We start from the raw sequence: 16,470 nt of genomic DNA, 5'->3' as shown, positions 1-16,470 counted from the left end.
TCTTCCTCCTGTTCACCGGCGGCGCTGCCTGCGCATAAACAGATGTTTAACTATCGAACATAACTTTTTCCTAAAACCACAAACCACAGGAGGAGGAAGTGGGGCCGGCGGGGGGGACAGAGTCTGGGCAACAGGAAAGTGCGTGACGTCATGCGCTGCTGGCCGGCGATTGGCCGAGGGGTTTAGGGCAGCGCTTAAATAGCGGGAGGCGACAAGGAGCGAGCAGAGAACCTCAGCATCCCTCAGAAAGGGCCGTGCCGAGCCGCCTCTTGCGCCCCCTGCTGGTGCTGCTGCAGAACAAGAAGCCAGATAACTCCAGAACTCCACGTTTCCACACAAGGAAAGGTAATGTAGCTTAATTACATGAGCATGCCTTCTTTTCCTCCCGAGAGCTTATGCTGGTCTGATTTTAGGCTATCCAGGAACACCTGAGAACTGTACCATGCACTGCCCCCCACACGTCCCAGATGTGGGAACTGACTGTGCTTTACAAATGAGTTAATTCATCTTGATTCCAGGGAAAGATGTGTGTAGCTCGAGCAAACCAATGACATGTTAATGCTCCCGGCGTGAAGTGGGTGAGCTCTTTTTTACAAAGTGCTTAGTATTGGTGTTTCTAACTGCTCTGAATGTTGACAGATGAGCCAACAGAGATACACAAGGTCTCCGGTCCATCCGTTTTCTAACTTCTCTTATCTCTCAACATTGAGAACATTTTAAAAGGGAGACGCATGGGTTTTCTTAGGATTGACTGTAGCTCGCAGGGGTCGTGATTTCATAGTGAGGAGTTGTGCCACTAGATCACAGCTTCCCTAAAGGCCGCCTGACCTTTTATATATGTGTGCACTGTGGCATATTGTAGTTAATATGTCTCTATGTAGTTCCAATGTATGCAGGTCAGGCGGCCTGAGGGGCAGAAGGGGATATGTTGATTTGCTCCGGGCCACAGAATTTGGTCAAGTTGGGGAGCCAACTGTTTTGCTTTGAGACTGAAAACATTAGCCCTGGTGAAGCCCAACTTCTGTAGTTGGTCCACGAGTGTCACGCATGGGGCATCAGTTGTCAAGAACACCAAATGCAGGCTAATCCTCAGAACTGAAGTCCCCTGTGCTAGGTTTTAGTTCTGCAAAGTCACATTTGACGGCTGCGACATGGAACCTGGAATGGGCGTCTTTCTGGACACTAAGCATCCATTGCCTTTCATGCTCACCCAATGACATTGTTACATCTCAAGAAAAACTGTTTTGTTGGGTGTTACGTGAGTGGTGCAGATTTCCTACAAAAATGGATGCAAAAATGAAAAAAGAAACGACAGGTTTTATGCAAAGGCGATAATTTGTGAAAACGGGTTTTAATAGTTTAGGAAGTTGGGAAGGCCACTGTTAACAGCAATAAGAGAATGGATGATGGGTAACACGTGTGTGGCTGTTCTCTTTAAAAGCGGAATTAATTTCCTTTACCTAGTTCAGCTGATGTCTAATTGAAAATCCATGAATCTCGTTATTCCCACTGGCACACACTTCATCACGCTGCCACTTTCTCCTGTTCACCTCTTTCTGCATCAAACCCCTTCACTGCACTTAGCACTTATGTATACGTCCTAATTTCTATAGGAAAGTCTTGGAGTCACAGCGATAACGAGTGTGCCTGCCTGCCCCCCTCTGCCTGGCCTCAGTGCAAGGCCCTGCTCACCTACTGGTATGCAGGATGCACACTCTGTGTGGTGGGGTGTCTGCATTTCCTGCATTCTGCCACTTGGGTGTGTATTAATGCTGACAGTATCACAGATCTGCAGAGTCTGGAAGGTGATATGGTGCTGCTTTACAAAACACCCCAGTAAGTCGGGGAGGGCAATTATTTCAAGTACCACATTAAGGTGCCTCCCTTTTACAGACATCTCCTCTGTGATAGTGCATACACCTCTGGCAGCCAGGGGGCGACGGAGAGCAGAGAGGGGAGGGCATACACATGACCTGATGCCATTTGGCAGATCTCTGGGCCTGTACCTCCTGGCGGGAGTGCTTCAGGGCGATGGGGTGGATCTGTGTGCTCCCAGAGGGTGGCACTCAAGAAAAGTGGATGAAAGGATGGAGATAAGGGGCAGCGCACAAATCCTAGAAGCTTTTGGCTGAATCGTGAAATGCGAATCTAAGGAAAGATGGAATGTTTTGCATTCCTGGTGACCATGGGCAACCAGGCTCTATACCTCCGCGTATTCGAAAGAGGGTTACAGCGCCCCTGACCTCAGGGTCATTGGTTCAGTCGGCTCGAGGACTATAGAACTCACGCTTATATCTGATCTAGTGGTTCATTCGGATCCGAGTGGATTTATGGAGTTGGCTCGGTCCAGTCACCAAAAGGGAGCGCCCCATGGCACAGGACACCCATATAAATACACACGTTGCCAACCACAGCAGTGAAGGTTCCAAATAAATGGGCAATAAGCTGCAGCCAGCTCGTTTCCCGCTCATGGCGGATGTGTTGCGCCCTATCGGAAGCCACCGCAAGCCTGGCGAGCCCATGCTGCTCCATAGACTTTACTTAGTCTCATACCTTGACATAGTAGTTGAGTTTAGTTATCACCTCATGTTCAAAACGCAACCTCTGGAGCCCTGCTCCCTGGCAACTGACACCAGACTGCCCCTTCGAGGCAAGGACTCTGCTTACAGAGAGGCAGAATGACTGCCAAGAACTCCATTACCTGGTGCTCTCTTGGCCGCAGCTTTCACAAGCACCACTTTACTGTAAGGTTCGAATCCCAGCAATCTAACTCAGCCTTTCATCCTTTAGTGGTCGATGAGTACCAATTTCGGTTGGGAGATATTGTATGTAAATATGTGCTCTGCAAAGCGCTTTGGTTTAAGGCACAATATAAATAACACATCATTATCATTACTGTCAAAGTTCAGACATGTGCCTGGAAGTTCTGAGTTTACAGTGTGTGCCACACCATTCCCCCTCCCCCCAGTCTTCAAGCAATATGTTTCATTGTGAGTATAGATGAGACATCTTTCATTTCATTCGCCTTTTATTCGATCATTTAGTCATTTGCCAAAAAACACATATTATTACAATTATGATAAAAAGAGATGGTTCAATGCATGAATAAAAGAGAGGTGCCTGCATCATGGCGCCTCCTATTATCCATCATTTTGTGCAGAGAGTGGATAAAAACACACGATCAAAATGCTATAAGCCACTAGCTTACACTTCACACTATGTGACGGGTGAAATTGCATACATTCCAATCTATTCTAAACATAATAAAACAAAACAAGTATGTACAAGGAAGCTAAGAAAGCCGAAGCAAGTCCATGATATCTGTACAAGATAACATGCAACGCATAACATGAATACTTACATCTTTGACAGGTCGGAATGCACAATGGAATCTTCTGCAGTTGTAATCCATCCTCCCAAGGTGTGCAAACATAGCAAAAAGTGCAATTATCGCTCTATTAGCAACATCATAAATTCAGAGGACCAAAACAGTGTTCTAATGCCTTTGCAACATAAATAAATATAAATGTACCTGACATAAAAAAAAAAATCTAAACCAAGCAATAAACAGTATTTCCTGGGTGTGTGTACAATGAAACATCACACAAGTTATAAAAAGCGCTATCGTAAGTCTTTTACCAGCATCATAAGGTGCAGGTAATCTTAAAGTGCTTATGCAATTATACGAGATTAGCAGCATAATAAAGTGCAGATAGATATAAAGTGCTTGTGCAATTATACGAGATTAGCAGCATAATAAAGTGCAGATAGATATAAAGTGCTTGTGCAATTATACGCGATTAGCAGCATAATAAAGTGCAGATAGATATAAAGTGCTTGTGCAATTATACGAGATTAGCAGCATAATAAAGTGCAGATAGATATAAAGTGCTTGTGCAATTATACGAGATTAGCAGCATAATAAAGTGCAGATAGATATAAAGTGCTTGTGCAATTAAGCAGGTTAATGATGGAGCCGTCAGGATTAGGTTCGGTTATTGATCGGAGTCATGGTAGCGATTTAAAGTTATTTGTTATCGCCACTTAAGGCGATTGCATTTTAATTCCCAGATCCTCCAGCTTTAATATGTTTGCTCTTATTCACCAGGCCTGATGAATATTATTTGCTGCAAAGAATACATGCATTTCATTGCAACACCTAAACAACAGAGTAGCTTCCCTCGTTCGGCGTATTCCATGTGTATTGCAAATTGTTTTCAGGTGTTTGTTCCTGGGCGCAGGGCAACCCTGGCAAATGAACACAAAATAGACAATAGATTCCCTTGCTGACCCACACACCAAACCTAAGTCATTTCCAGTGCGGTCCCACTTTCTAGTACGATATGCCAAGTTCACTTGACCGGGCCCGAATTTCATTTTCATGGGGCGGATTAACCATATCTAAATATTTTCCAAACCCTGGGGCGGCTTACTAGCCCGCTCGCTGCACGCATTTACCAATTCAATCTCTGCAGCCTCCTGTGACATTCTCTTTATTTTTTCCACATCGACTGTATTTATTTATTTTACTTTTTATTTATTAATTTCTCTCCTCTGTTCCGCACTTTCCACCTCTCCCCCTCTTCCATCCACTTTTCCCCTTTTCCCTTTCTCGTGCACTCGCGCGTTCTCAATGTCACTGGGTCTGGTAAGATCGCTGTTATTGTTCTGCCCGGTTCCCCTCCCTTTGCCTGGTCGCGCTCTGAAACACCTGTGTATGAGCGCGATATAGATAAAATATCATAGCATATCATGCCCCAGGGCTCATACCCTAGAGCTTCCATGTTTATTTCCAACAGAAATATTTTGACATGTTGGATCCGAGGCAGTGATCCACCACCCTTGGTCTCCAGCATGTACATCAGTGCCTCGCGATACATTTTTAGTTCAAGGGTTGTCCACAATCTAAGCCAATAAACTACCGGCCTCAGAATAACATTACTATGGATTGGCCCAAGACCCAATTCTATATAAACAGAGACACCCAAACAGCTGTTGGCACCCCAAGCAAACGTTTGGGGAAACGTCTTTCAACCAGGCCCAATTTGTGACTGGCTGAGTGTACCCAAATCTCCGCCCTGTACATGGCTGCAGCATACATTGTGAGGGAGGGCACGATGGCACGATGGCACCCCGGCCATGGGCGATGAAAAACCTCAATTTTTCCAATGTTACATTGGATTTGAGTATCTGTGAGGTCCAATTACCTTCGTCATTAAATCTTACCCACAGCTAATCGTCGCATCGCACTGTTCAAGGGCTATTCCATTAATATTCAATTCACATTTTTTTTAACTTTTAAAACTTTGGCTGAAAAACGAATGATTTTCTTTTCCTTGTATTGATCTCAAAGTGGAGCTCTGTGCATTTCTCAATGAAAGCTTCGGGCGTACTTGCGAGCCCCCTCGTGGATGTTGATAAGACATTTAAGTGTGATCAGTGAGGCCTGGAGACTGCACTTATATCTCAATAGTCGCCCTGTCAGTGATTGCAGACTTACAGCTCTTTACGTCTGCAACTCACAGATGGGTGCCCGGACTGCCCTATGGGGAAATGCCCAAAGTGCAGGCCCAACATGCTAGAGTGGGCCCGTTTTTTTTTATCAGAGCGGGTCAGTTTCAGTTACATCACTGCTCTTTCAAAAGCAAAATGTTCAATGCATTTTACCAAAAAAACAAAATCCCCCTTAGGTACTACTTCAACAGCCTGTCAAAAAAGGAATGAACCGCCATTTCCAATTGTGGTCCACTATTTCATTTGTGCAAGTCTGACTCTGAAATGACTACGAGTAGCTCAGACTTACCATTCACCCCTCATGGAGAGGGCTGTTCAATTCACAGAAAAGCTACCATGAGTACATCTGCCTTACTCCTGGCTTACAGGGAGTACATCGGGAGTTGGCCAAACGTACTCATAGAAGCTTCTTTGTGAATTGTCCTCTTTATGTTTCTGTATCTGCGTACACTCATACTCTCTTTTTGGTTCATTCATCTTTTTCTCTATTCCACTGTTACATTCAAATATTCACCTTTTTAATGTCCTTTGGTCTCCCCCTTTTGTTCTTGGTGTTCTCATGTGAACAGTTTAGTTCCAAATGTCCATGGAAGTGTTTTCGTTTCTGGGGATGTCCAGTATTTTCTTAGCGCCTAAACATTGGGTTGGACTATTTCCAGGTGTTCACACTTTTGCAGATAATGTGCTGGGGCTTGATTTGACCAGGATGACACAACTTGCTCAACTATGGGGATAGGATTGGAATTCAAACATCCAGGCTCCAAACTCGAGAGGTTTACAACACGACTCCTCCCAAATAGAGTGAAAAGTTGGTCGTTCTGTGATTTTATAGAAGCTTGTTTGAAAATAACTTTTTATTTTATTTTCCTATGGTTAAAAATGAAACCTCACGCAAAGTCTTATAAACACATCTAAAACAAATATAATTCCTCTGCAAATTATAAAATTATTTAGATCATTCATACTCCATTATAAAGCGTTCTTTCATTAAAAGCATACATTAAAAATCACTGTATTAATTAATAATATTCAGTTCACAGGACAAATCTACTTTATTAATCTATGTGTTGATAACTTCATTGCGAGCTGTTTATCCTCAAGGATACGATGTCGAAATCCCTGGGAATGAATTGATGATGGACAGGACACAAATTGGTTAAAGTGCAGATTTCTTGAATGGTCAAAATGTGAACATTGCATGCATAAATGATATAACGTCTCGAATTCAGAGGTCAGCACGCAAAAACAGGTGCGAGCAGAGCAAAACTATACCTCATCGAGCCCCAGCACTTCATACGTACTGCCTTATTTAACTGTATCTTCGTGGCGCTTATGCAAAATAGGCACAGGTGTCTTTTCGAAGAACAGAAAATGGTGTCTAGTTTCCTGCACAAAATGGCGTTTGAATATCTGCATAAAATGGGGCTTGGGTCTCTGCATAAAATGGCGTTTGGATCTCTGCATAAAATGACGCTTGGGTCTCTGCATAAAATGGCGTTTGGATCTCTGCATAAAATGGTGCTTGGGTCCCTGCATAAAATGGCAGCCTACTTCTCTGCAATGTATCAGTTGGCATGTGTACTTATACTGTGCAAATAAACCAAAATTAACTTGATTGGGATCCATCCCACGAATTTTAAGGTATTGAGACCTTCATATACAATGAGGAACTACTTTATCAGACTGGCCATATGCCCCACTAAATCTTTTGTTCAGGCATCTGAGCCCCACAGTGAGATGGCTTAAAACAGTGGTTTGTGAAAACAGGCACCGTTTTTAAACTTTATTACCAAATGTTTTGACTAAAGAAGCTCTACCAAGAATACTAGGGATTCATCCCCAGATTTATCTAATTGCCTTGAGAACGACTGATGGGTCGAAACACGTGTCGGCTGGACCTTGAATAAATCACCTTCCACACATCCAACGGCTTTATCCATATATATTCTCTGATATTGTTACGAGTTTTGAGATTTCATTTTGAGTATTGATCACTGGAATTTTGGTTTATTTGCGCAGTATAAGTACACATGCCAACTGATGCAGTCCATTACCTTTGAGGTATTAAGGGGAACCTCAAGAGTATGTTCGGCTGCATTTTTTACTGAACTCGTGGAAGTTGGGCGCACCACTCTCAGTTACTCCCCTACACTTTGGTAGTTCTCTGCAATAGCGGTGACTTCACCATCTAACTTGTGTGATGTAGCAGGAAACAACAAGCTCTAATAGGAAAGCCAACACTGCCACAGTATTAAGAAGGATTGTGAAGTTTGAGCGCTGCCTCCCCATGTCCTGGGCTGCCTCCCCATGTGCACGCTGTCTCTAATCACTATTATTGTATCTGCAGGTCGACAATGAACATGAGGCTCGTCCTGCTCAGCCTTTGCCTCGTCGGCATGGCGTGTGCTCTGCCGGTAAGTGCATCTTGCATTACATATTAATACAATCCCTCAAGTCATTTGGACATGAAGAAAAATCATGTAACATTAATTTGACCTTTTCCTTTTTGAAAGGCCCACCGATCCAAACGTTCTGCCAGCTCCGAAGACGCCAGTCACCAGGCGAGGCCCTGTGCTACACCCAGGCCGGTATGCCAGCAAAGCACCAACCCACCAGGGCAGCGCACACGCCATTGCAAAAAGTATCTGTGAAGAGACTTACATCCTCTTTCTAACACTATTCTAGACCTTAGAGAGAACCAGCCACAGCACAGCGTCCCGGAGAGCGCAGCACCGGTCACACCCCCTGATCTGAGTCAACTCATTCAATCGTGACTTTTTCCTTTTTAGGACTCAATGGCAGCCCTGTGTGAATACACAAGACTTTAATATCATATATCTCTCCAGTATAACATAGTGTTCGCATAACAACCCCCCAGAATGCATTGCTCCATGTCATAGGCTACTTTCATATTGCCCCAAATCAGTCTTTTTTAATACCCCACTAATATATCATGCAATTCACCCATGTCCCTATGGAATTTAACACCGCTTCCATACCTTCCTTCTGCATGGCTCCCATATCAAGCACCGCCCCCTTATCATACACCCCTGGGGTATCATAGTGTTCACACATACTTCCGGTATTATACACTACTTCTGTATCATATACTGCTTCCATAGAGGTCACATATCAAGTGCCACTCCTTTATCACACAGCCCTGGGGTATCATATTATGCACTACTTTCATGCCATATACTCAGGGACGTCATTTCACCAAAATGCCAGGGGTATCAGAAGTGACATCACACGACCCTTGACCTCTGATGACATCACAGGAAGTGATGTCATTTGACCCCACCCTGAATTGGCATCACGGGAAGTGATGGAACATGAACTTTCACCCCTTGACAAAACAGGAAGTGGCATCACATTGCAGTCTTCCTAAGTAACCTATGAAAAATATGGATACAATTACACTGTAATGTGATATGCATTTCATACAAGAATGGATCACCAAATATATCATAAATATCAGTGGGTATAGGTCCATACTACCAAATTACTGCGAATGTAAGCAGACATCCAAGGCCAAATGATAATGATGTGTTATTATATAGTGCTTAAGCACTTTATATTGAACATATATACATACAATATCGCCCAACCTCTGTTGGTACTCATTTATCGACCTCAGAAGGATGAAAGGCTCAGAAGGATGAAAGGCTGAGTTGGCCATGCCAGGATTCGAACCTGCAACCTGCATATCACGCACGCATCACAGCAGCGAGCGCTCAACCCACTGAGCAATCTTACCAGCTATAGCTATCTTAACAGCTATAGTAAAATGAGCAATTACATGTCTCAATGTTCTCAAGGTCAGAAAGCAAATTAGACTCTGTAGTTGATATCATTAAACTGGTATCTGAAATTTAAGAGCCGGTCAGTTGATCTGCAGGTGTGGTGCTAAAATGGCCACATGTCAAGCCTGTGTGCATCTACTTTTCAGTCTTCAGAGGATGACAAAATACATACCATTGGGAGGGTTCATACCTGTGTATTGAAGAATTCAGAGTAGCGCAGGGAAAGCAGCGCACTCACACAGCATCCCGTACTATAGCCACTCGTTAATTTATACATGCAAACTAAAATCCTGAACAGCATGCCAGGGAGATGGGAAAGATAGACACATTAGAACAAAGCATTTATTGTGGATCAACGAAATCCAGGGCCACTTTATGTGCTATGGTCAACCATTTCTACACTGTGCACAATCTTTTAGGCACAAGGATTTTGTCAAGTGACCGAGGATCGTAACAGAGTAAACGGCAGAAGAAAACATGCTATATCTGCAACTTGCGAAAAGCAAAATGCATAATCCGAAATTGATGCTTATTCTACTTTGGACATTTTGTCTGCGCTGTGAATTTGAGGTGTTTAAGAACAGACTAAATCAGTGACTCACCCCCTAAAGTGCGCCCGAAATAAACCTTTAATGAGTCTAGCAATTGTATAGAATTCCAGAAATATTAATTATTTGTTATTCCTATTTTTTCTTACTCAGAGTCACTGCTCAAAGTGTTGCACTTGTGCAACCCCCTGTTTTTTTTAAGAGACCTGAACATTTTTGACCGACCGCACCCAGCAGGTAAAAATGGGAGCCCATGTTTCCAACTTTGTACCCGTGGAATGAGTGGTACCTCAAGGGTCCTCACTTTCACCATTGTTGTTTAATATCTACATTCAAACATTGCTTAATATATTCACTAAATTCAGCCCGTCATACCATTCCTATGCAGATGACACCCAAATCTATGTGCGACTCTATCATCCATGGGAAGCGATAGATCTGGTTTTGTCTTGTGCCAGTAAGATTAAATGCTGGTTGCTGGAGAACAAGCTCCAGCTGAATCCATCAAAAACGGAGGTCATAGTGTTGGGTCCCAAGAGACTGGTACAAAATATGGTTGAAAGCAACCTGTGCCCTTCTCTATTTGGTGCCCCCACAAGATACTCAGATGTAGCGAAGAACTTGGGCTGTATCTGGCAGTCAAGTGTGGACTGGAATTCCCAGGTCAGTCTAACGGTCAAATCAGTATACTACCAACTGAGACTCCTAAAACCTGTCATCTCACTGTTTGCTGAGAAGGACCGGCCAACAGTAGTTGGAATACTTACCAATGCCAGGCTGGATTACTGTAATGCCATTTTTATGGGGGCTCAAAAGGTCTAAATTAAATGGCTGCAGGTCGCTCAAAATTCCACCATTCGACTTATTTTCTCATTACCAAGAAGAACAGCTATTTATCAATACCGAAGGAATCTTTATTGGCTTCCGGTTCATCAGCGAGCCCTGTTTACAGTGCTCTGCCTTGTATTTAAGTGTATTCATGGAATGGCACCGACCTACCTGAATGCAAAAATCCAGTTGTACTGTCCACAAAGATATCTGCGTTCTACAGACCAGCACCTCTTGCAGGTCCCATCAGTTCAAACAACCACATTGGGTGAGAGGCGGTTTTCCGCCTTTGGCCCTCGAGCCTGGGACGCTCTCCTCTTGGACCTTCGATGCATTGATTCCCTGTCTATTTTTAAGAAAAATTATAAGCTCATCTGTTTGTATGCACTTTCCTTATTCACGTCAGTCTTTGAGTTGGTGCAATGGAGTATCAAATTGATTAGTTCACATCTGGACCTAGATGCATTTCTTGCCTGGTCCCTCTAGGGTATGTGCATTATAAATAAGAAAATTATAATCAAGACGAAAGCCAGGCACTCCAGAAACAAGTATTTTTTAGTGGTAGCACGGGAGACCGCCGGGGTCGCACCTGCAGCCACTGCCGACTCCCAAATGAGGTCCCTGCATACACTGCTTCCGCAGAGTTCTCATATCAAGTGCCACTCCCTTATCACACACCGCTCGCTTATCAGAACCCCCCTGAGCTCCCATCTCCTGTAATGACATTTTTTTTCTACTGCCGAACACCCACACCGCATATATTCTGTTAAAAAAATCACGGTAAAAACCTCGGCGAAAAAACATCCTGCGATGAAAGGACGGTGTACCGTTTCCACACCACTCACATATCGTACAGTGCCCCATATCCATCACATCTCTTCTATCAATCAAAGCTCCGGTATCTTATGCAGCTCTCATGTCATTCTATGCACAGCCATACTGTTCACTTGCACCCCGCTTTGGCTGGGGTCCACACTATAGTAACCTGCCCACCCTGACCAAAGAAAAGTCAACTCAGCTTGTACACGTGGGATTGCGCAGTTTTATCTAATTTCATTTGCTATTATGTTTTATATTGAACTGTATTTCTGCTTGTGGGCATTTTGCGATGGGCTCGGGTTAAAGAGCCGATTCCATCCAATGTATTAAGAGCAGGGGAGGGCAATAGGGCTGACCGTAACACATTTTGTAAATTGCCTGTCAAAAGTGGAATGAGCAATGCTCTTTCGGAAATGGCGATGTAATCATCCACTGTGAAACGCTCCTTTCGCTGGCACACATCCTGCTCAGGAGTTCTTGCTCTGGGCAGTGCTACTTGCTCAATGCTCTTGTAAGAACGTACCGCTTCCGGCCTGTAGTTTTGTTGCCAGGAAGCTGTTTTGCTTAATATGTGGAATGTCGACAACGGCAGTGTACTAGCAGCCCTTTAATCTATGGCATACATGCATACATACAGACATACAGACACACAGACACACATTGAAAGGACATTAGAACCCACTCCTTTTACACGAACATGGACTCCTGGGAAATGAAAGATAAGGACATTATATATGAACAAATCAAAACACACGTTTGCACGATCTTGATATTAGTTCCCCATCCACCAACAACCAATCACAATGCGCCTGCACTTTGCAATGTAATCTTTAATTCCACCAACCAATGTTTCCGTTTCAGAATAAACCCATAGATGTGTCCAACGAGAGCAACAGCCACGATTCGGATTCTTCGAAGGAAGTCCTACCTGCGGGCACTACCGCCGTCCCTTCCACCGAATCCCAAACGGGTGACACTTTCATTGCTGACCCCTTTCGGGGAGACAAGGCTGGCCGAGGGGATAGCGAGGCATTGGAAATAAGGGCAGCAGATGATGCGGGCCACTCCTTCGAAGCGAAAGGCTGGAAGAGCGCTGTGAAGCTTGACACCCAGGTAAGAGCAAGGGGTATGCTTCAATTCCACAGGCAGGTCAGACTTCCTGACACCTGACCATTCCCACCCGACTCGTCTCGTTCCTTTTGAGGCATGGGCCTGTTCCTCTCCCAAGCTGAAGAAGCCTCCTTCTGCCCTTACCACAAACTCACTCATGGCAGCCTCGTGGTGAGGTGCCATCACCCTCCTCTGTCATGGCACTGCAGGGATTGGCTTCTCTGGGGCACTTGGTCCCACCACATCTCCTGCTGGAGTTTGAATCTCATTACAAGGTTGAACTGAGGGTCGCACAGCGGTGTTTATTTTCCAATATCCCAGGTTATGGCACTTTACATTGTAGATTTTGATTAGGGGCACTGTGAGAAATTAGGCAAGCTCTGTAGATAGGTTTCTCTAAAAATATATGCACTATAAAGCGAGTAGAGTGTGCTGTATCCCAGATATTTAGAAGATAGCATTTAATTTTTTTCTCCATGCCCATGTAAGGACATGTGGTTTTACAGCATCCATACAGCAAGTAGCAGGGAATTCCAGAGGGTGGTGAAAAGTATAGAGAAAGCCCTGCCACCACATGTTTAAATTCTTTTATGGGATACCTGTAATAAAATACAAGTTTCCATATCCATGGAAACATGATACAGCTTAGCATAATACATGGGGGTTGCTTCTGGTAAAAGCACATCGGCAAACATGAGCTTGATGCAGACTACTGGTGGAAGCCAATGTTAGTACTTGCATCACTTGGCAAATATGACTTATGCGAGGCAAAATTCAGACAAGATGGTTTGACACAATTTAAACTACCTCCGGAGCTTAGAACAAAGGTGACAGCAAGTTCTAGGAAAGGACTATCTCATAGTCTAGGCCAGTGATCTTCAACCTTTGGCTCTCCAGATGTTTTGTACCAGGACTACCTAGCAAGCATAGTCAGTCAAGACATCTGGAGAGCCACAGGTGGCAGTCCCTTGCTTTTTCTAGGGTATACACCCCATAACTGCTGCCACTGGGGGGGCCAAGGTCACGGGACAGGAAGCGTCCCACATTACATGTGAATGCAAAGTGTTTGGAAACAGTGTCTGGAGACTGATTCTGCCTGGGGGTCATATCGAGTTTGGGCTCCAGAATGAGCCAAGGATATTTACCTCTGCTATGCGGGTCTGGGGGAAGGGGCCTCCACAACTATCAAAACCTCTGTCTCCCTGTGGTTATTCTTAGGACATTAATATAGCTAATCACCAACTCCAACTACCAGTGCGGCCAGCCAGCAGTATGCCCCCAAAATAAATCCTGAGCATTTGTTAAATTGTAAGCCACGCATAAACGGGCGGGGTCACCTAAAGAGCGTGGGATAAGCTCATTTTCGCACTGTTGGTGGACAGTTTTGCTCAGATAGTGAGTACATTAAGATCGACATTTGCACCAACTGACCACCAGGACACATTTGCAGCGACTCTACCAGTGGAAAATTACACTAGTGCAAAATGACACAACCCCAGGGCAATTTATGTGCTCTGACCCTAAAGATAAACACAGCATAATAATCTTTAGGGAACCATTACCATTGCCTTAAAGGGACTCTGGAATGTGTTCATGCCACAGTGTCTCCCAGAATGCATCTTCATGGTGTCTCTCTTGTATTCTTCCATGTGACATCTGCAAACATGGTATCCCCTGTACCCCAAAGGCCTCAGGCCTTGCTGCAATGTGGTGTGCTCAAATTAAACCATAGTTACAATTTAGAAAGTACACAGATGTGGTCTCAATCAAATACAATTTTGTTTTTTGGGGGGAACAATACTTTTTTGCATTATGAAATTGGATGTATAATAGCTAATGAATTCAACAGGATGAAGTCAAAAAATAATTTAGGAAACCCAGATTTTCTGTGTATACTTAATTCTACTTGAGTGCTCACTGAGATTTGGCTAATAATTTGGTGTTTGTCACGCAGGATATTCTGAATACCACCGTGGAGCAGGCGGACAAACCAGAAGATGCCGACAAACCCTTGGAGGCTGCAGATGATACTGACAGAAACGATGCAAGCCACCACCAGGACACGACAATCAGTACTGAGCATAACAGCCAGGAGGATAGCAAGCAATCTCAGCCTGACCACAGCGTGGAAGAAGATAGTCACCCTGATAGCCACACCAGCAACGAGAGCCCTGAAACCCACGCCAGCAACGAGAGCCCGGAAACCCATCCTGACCACAGCGTGGAAGAAGACAACCATGCCAGCAACGAGAGCTCTGAAACCCAGCCTGACCACAGCGTGGAAGAAGACAACCACGCCAGCAACGAGAGCCCTGAAACCCATCCTGACCACAGCTTGGAAGTAGACAACCATCACAGCAGTGAGAGCCCTGAAGGGCAACCTGACCACAGCGTGGAACAGGACAAACAACCTGAGTCCCACACTAGCAATGAGAGCCCCGAACATCATGTGCTACTGCGGGGCCTGAAACAAGCAACCCCTACCCCTGACACAGAGAGCAGTGAAAGCTCAGAAAGTCAAGAGGACTCCTTGCCCCATAGCAGTGTGTAGAGCACTGATGCTGCCATATGAAGCCCCCAAGATCAAAAGTAACTGGGGTAGCTAGGCCATGATTGAATTTGTTGGTGTAAAATACAATCTCACTTGCAAGTCTGTTTTTCTATTTAAAAGGGTGTTTTTGCTGGGATATGGTCATGGCAAAACGTTTTTGTTCAAGGTGTCATACATGCTTCAGGTGATACAGAACGATTGTATTGTCATTTTGCAGCAGCTGCAATGGTATTTGACACCGTATGTACAGTATTCGTCGATATATTAGTAGGAAATCCCACCTTTCCTTCTTTTCTGTGCAATAATCTCAAGAAATGATGCACATATTAAATATTATTCTAATCGTTTTGTTATGATGAAAATATGTAAGATTCACTTGAAAATAATTGTTTACACTTTGGAGTTAGTTACCTCTTATGATACTGCCACCTGGCAGTATGAGATCACATTTAATATTTAGCTATACTTTTTATAATTTAAATAAAACATAAATTGTGATGGTTTTCTGGTTTATTAAGGAGTCAGTTTAAGTTGAATTTAGTTCAACCAACGATGGAATTGTGGCACAATTGGCAATGACAGGGTTAGCCATTTGTGTTTTTTTTTTATATCTGGAGTTTTAAAGTATTTTGTACTCTTAGAACTTTCTCATGGCTCAACTATTAATCTTTTTTATTGTGGTGCAGTTACGGTTAGGTTTGATTTTCTGTGATGGCTAGAATCATGGACATCGTTTGGGGTTTGCTAGGAATCGCACCAGTTTAACCCCCCTGCGGTCACAGGTGCGACCCCTGTGATCTCCTTGCTACCGCTAGATAAAAAAAAGTCTTAAAAAAATTGTTGTTACTTTTTCTTTTAAACCGGAAGCTCCTAGGCTGCGGGTCGGGGGGTGGCGGAGAGGGTGTACGGTATAGGTACTGCCTACTTTTTTGATTTCGGTGGACCAGTTCCAAGTCAGGAAGATACAATAATCAACAAATATAATGTTCATGCACTTGCGTGTTCTCAATGTCACTGGGCCTAGTAAGACCGTTGTTTTTGTTGTCCCTTGTTCCCCTCCTTGCCTTGTCGCGCTCTGAAACAATTGTGTACGAGAGTGATACAAATAAAATATCATATCATATCACAATAGAAACCGGTTACCCCGCCCTTTACTGCTCACCCATTCTCAGAGCCTTTGATACTCCAGTTACTAGAGGGTTTAAACATCACATCCACGAGAGCCGCCATTAGACGACCACATAATTTACGCGATACGGTTACAACCACATAAGGCAATGTCAGTGAATATTACTGA

The 16,470-nt window shown here is 44.0% G+C and overlaps 1 protein-coding gene across 1 annotated transcript; it reads left to right on the top strand.

The window, feature by feature from the left end:
* The first annotated feature begins 224 nt into the window (after nt 1-224).
* Nucleotides 225-15,671, top strand: LOC138515749 (protein starmaker-like). The gene is made up of 5 exons (XM_069630451.1): nt 225-345; nt 7,862-7,928; nt 8,028-8,102; nt 12,374-12,625; nt 14,577-15,671. The coding sequence occupies exons 2-5, from the start codon at nt 7,869-7,871 to the stop codon at nt 15,171-15,173; spliced, it is 984 nt and encodes a 327-aa protein (XP_069486552.1). The 5' UTR covers nt 225-345; nt 7,862-7,868; the 3' UTR covers nt 15,174-15,671.
* The last annotated feature ends 799 nt before the right edge of the window (nt 15,672-16,470 follow it).

Source organism: Ambystoma mexicanum, chromosome 6q (genome assembly GCF_040938575.1).
Source record: "Ambystoma mexicanum isolate Mex_15411 chromosome 6q, UKY_AmexF1_1, whole genome shotgun sequence".
Lineage (NCBI taxonomy): Eukaryota > Metazoa > Chordata > Amphibia > Caudata > Ambystomatidae > Ambystoma > Ambystoma mexicanum.
The sequence above is the reverse complement of the archived record's forward strand: the minus strand, read 5'-3'. Positions and strand labels throughout refer to the sequence as shown.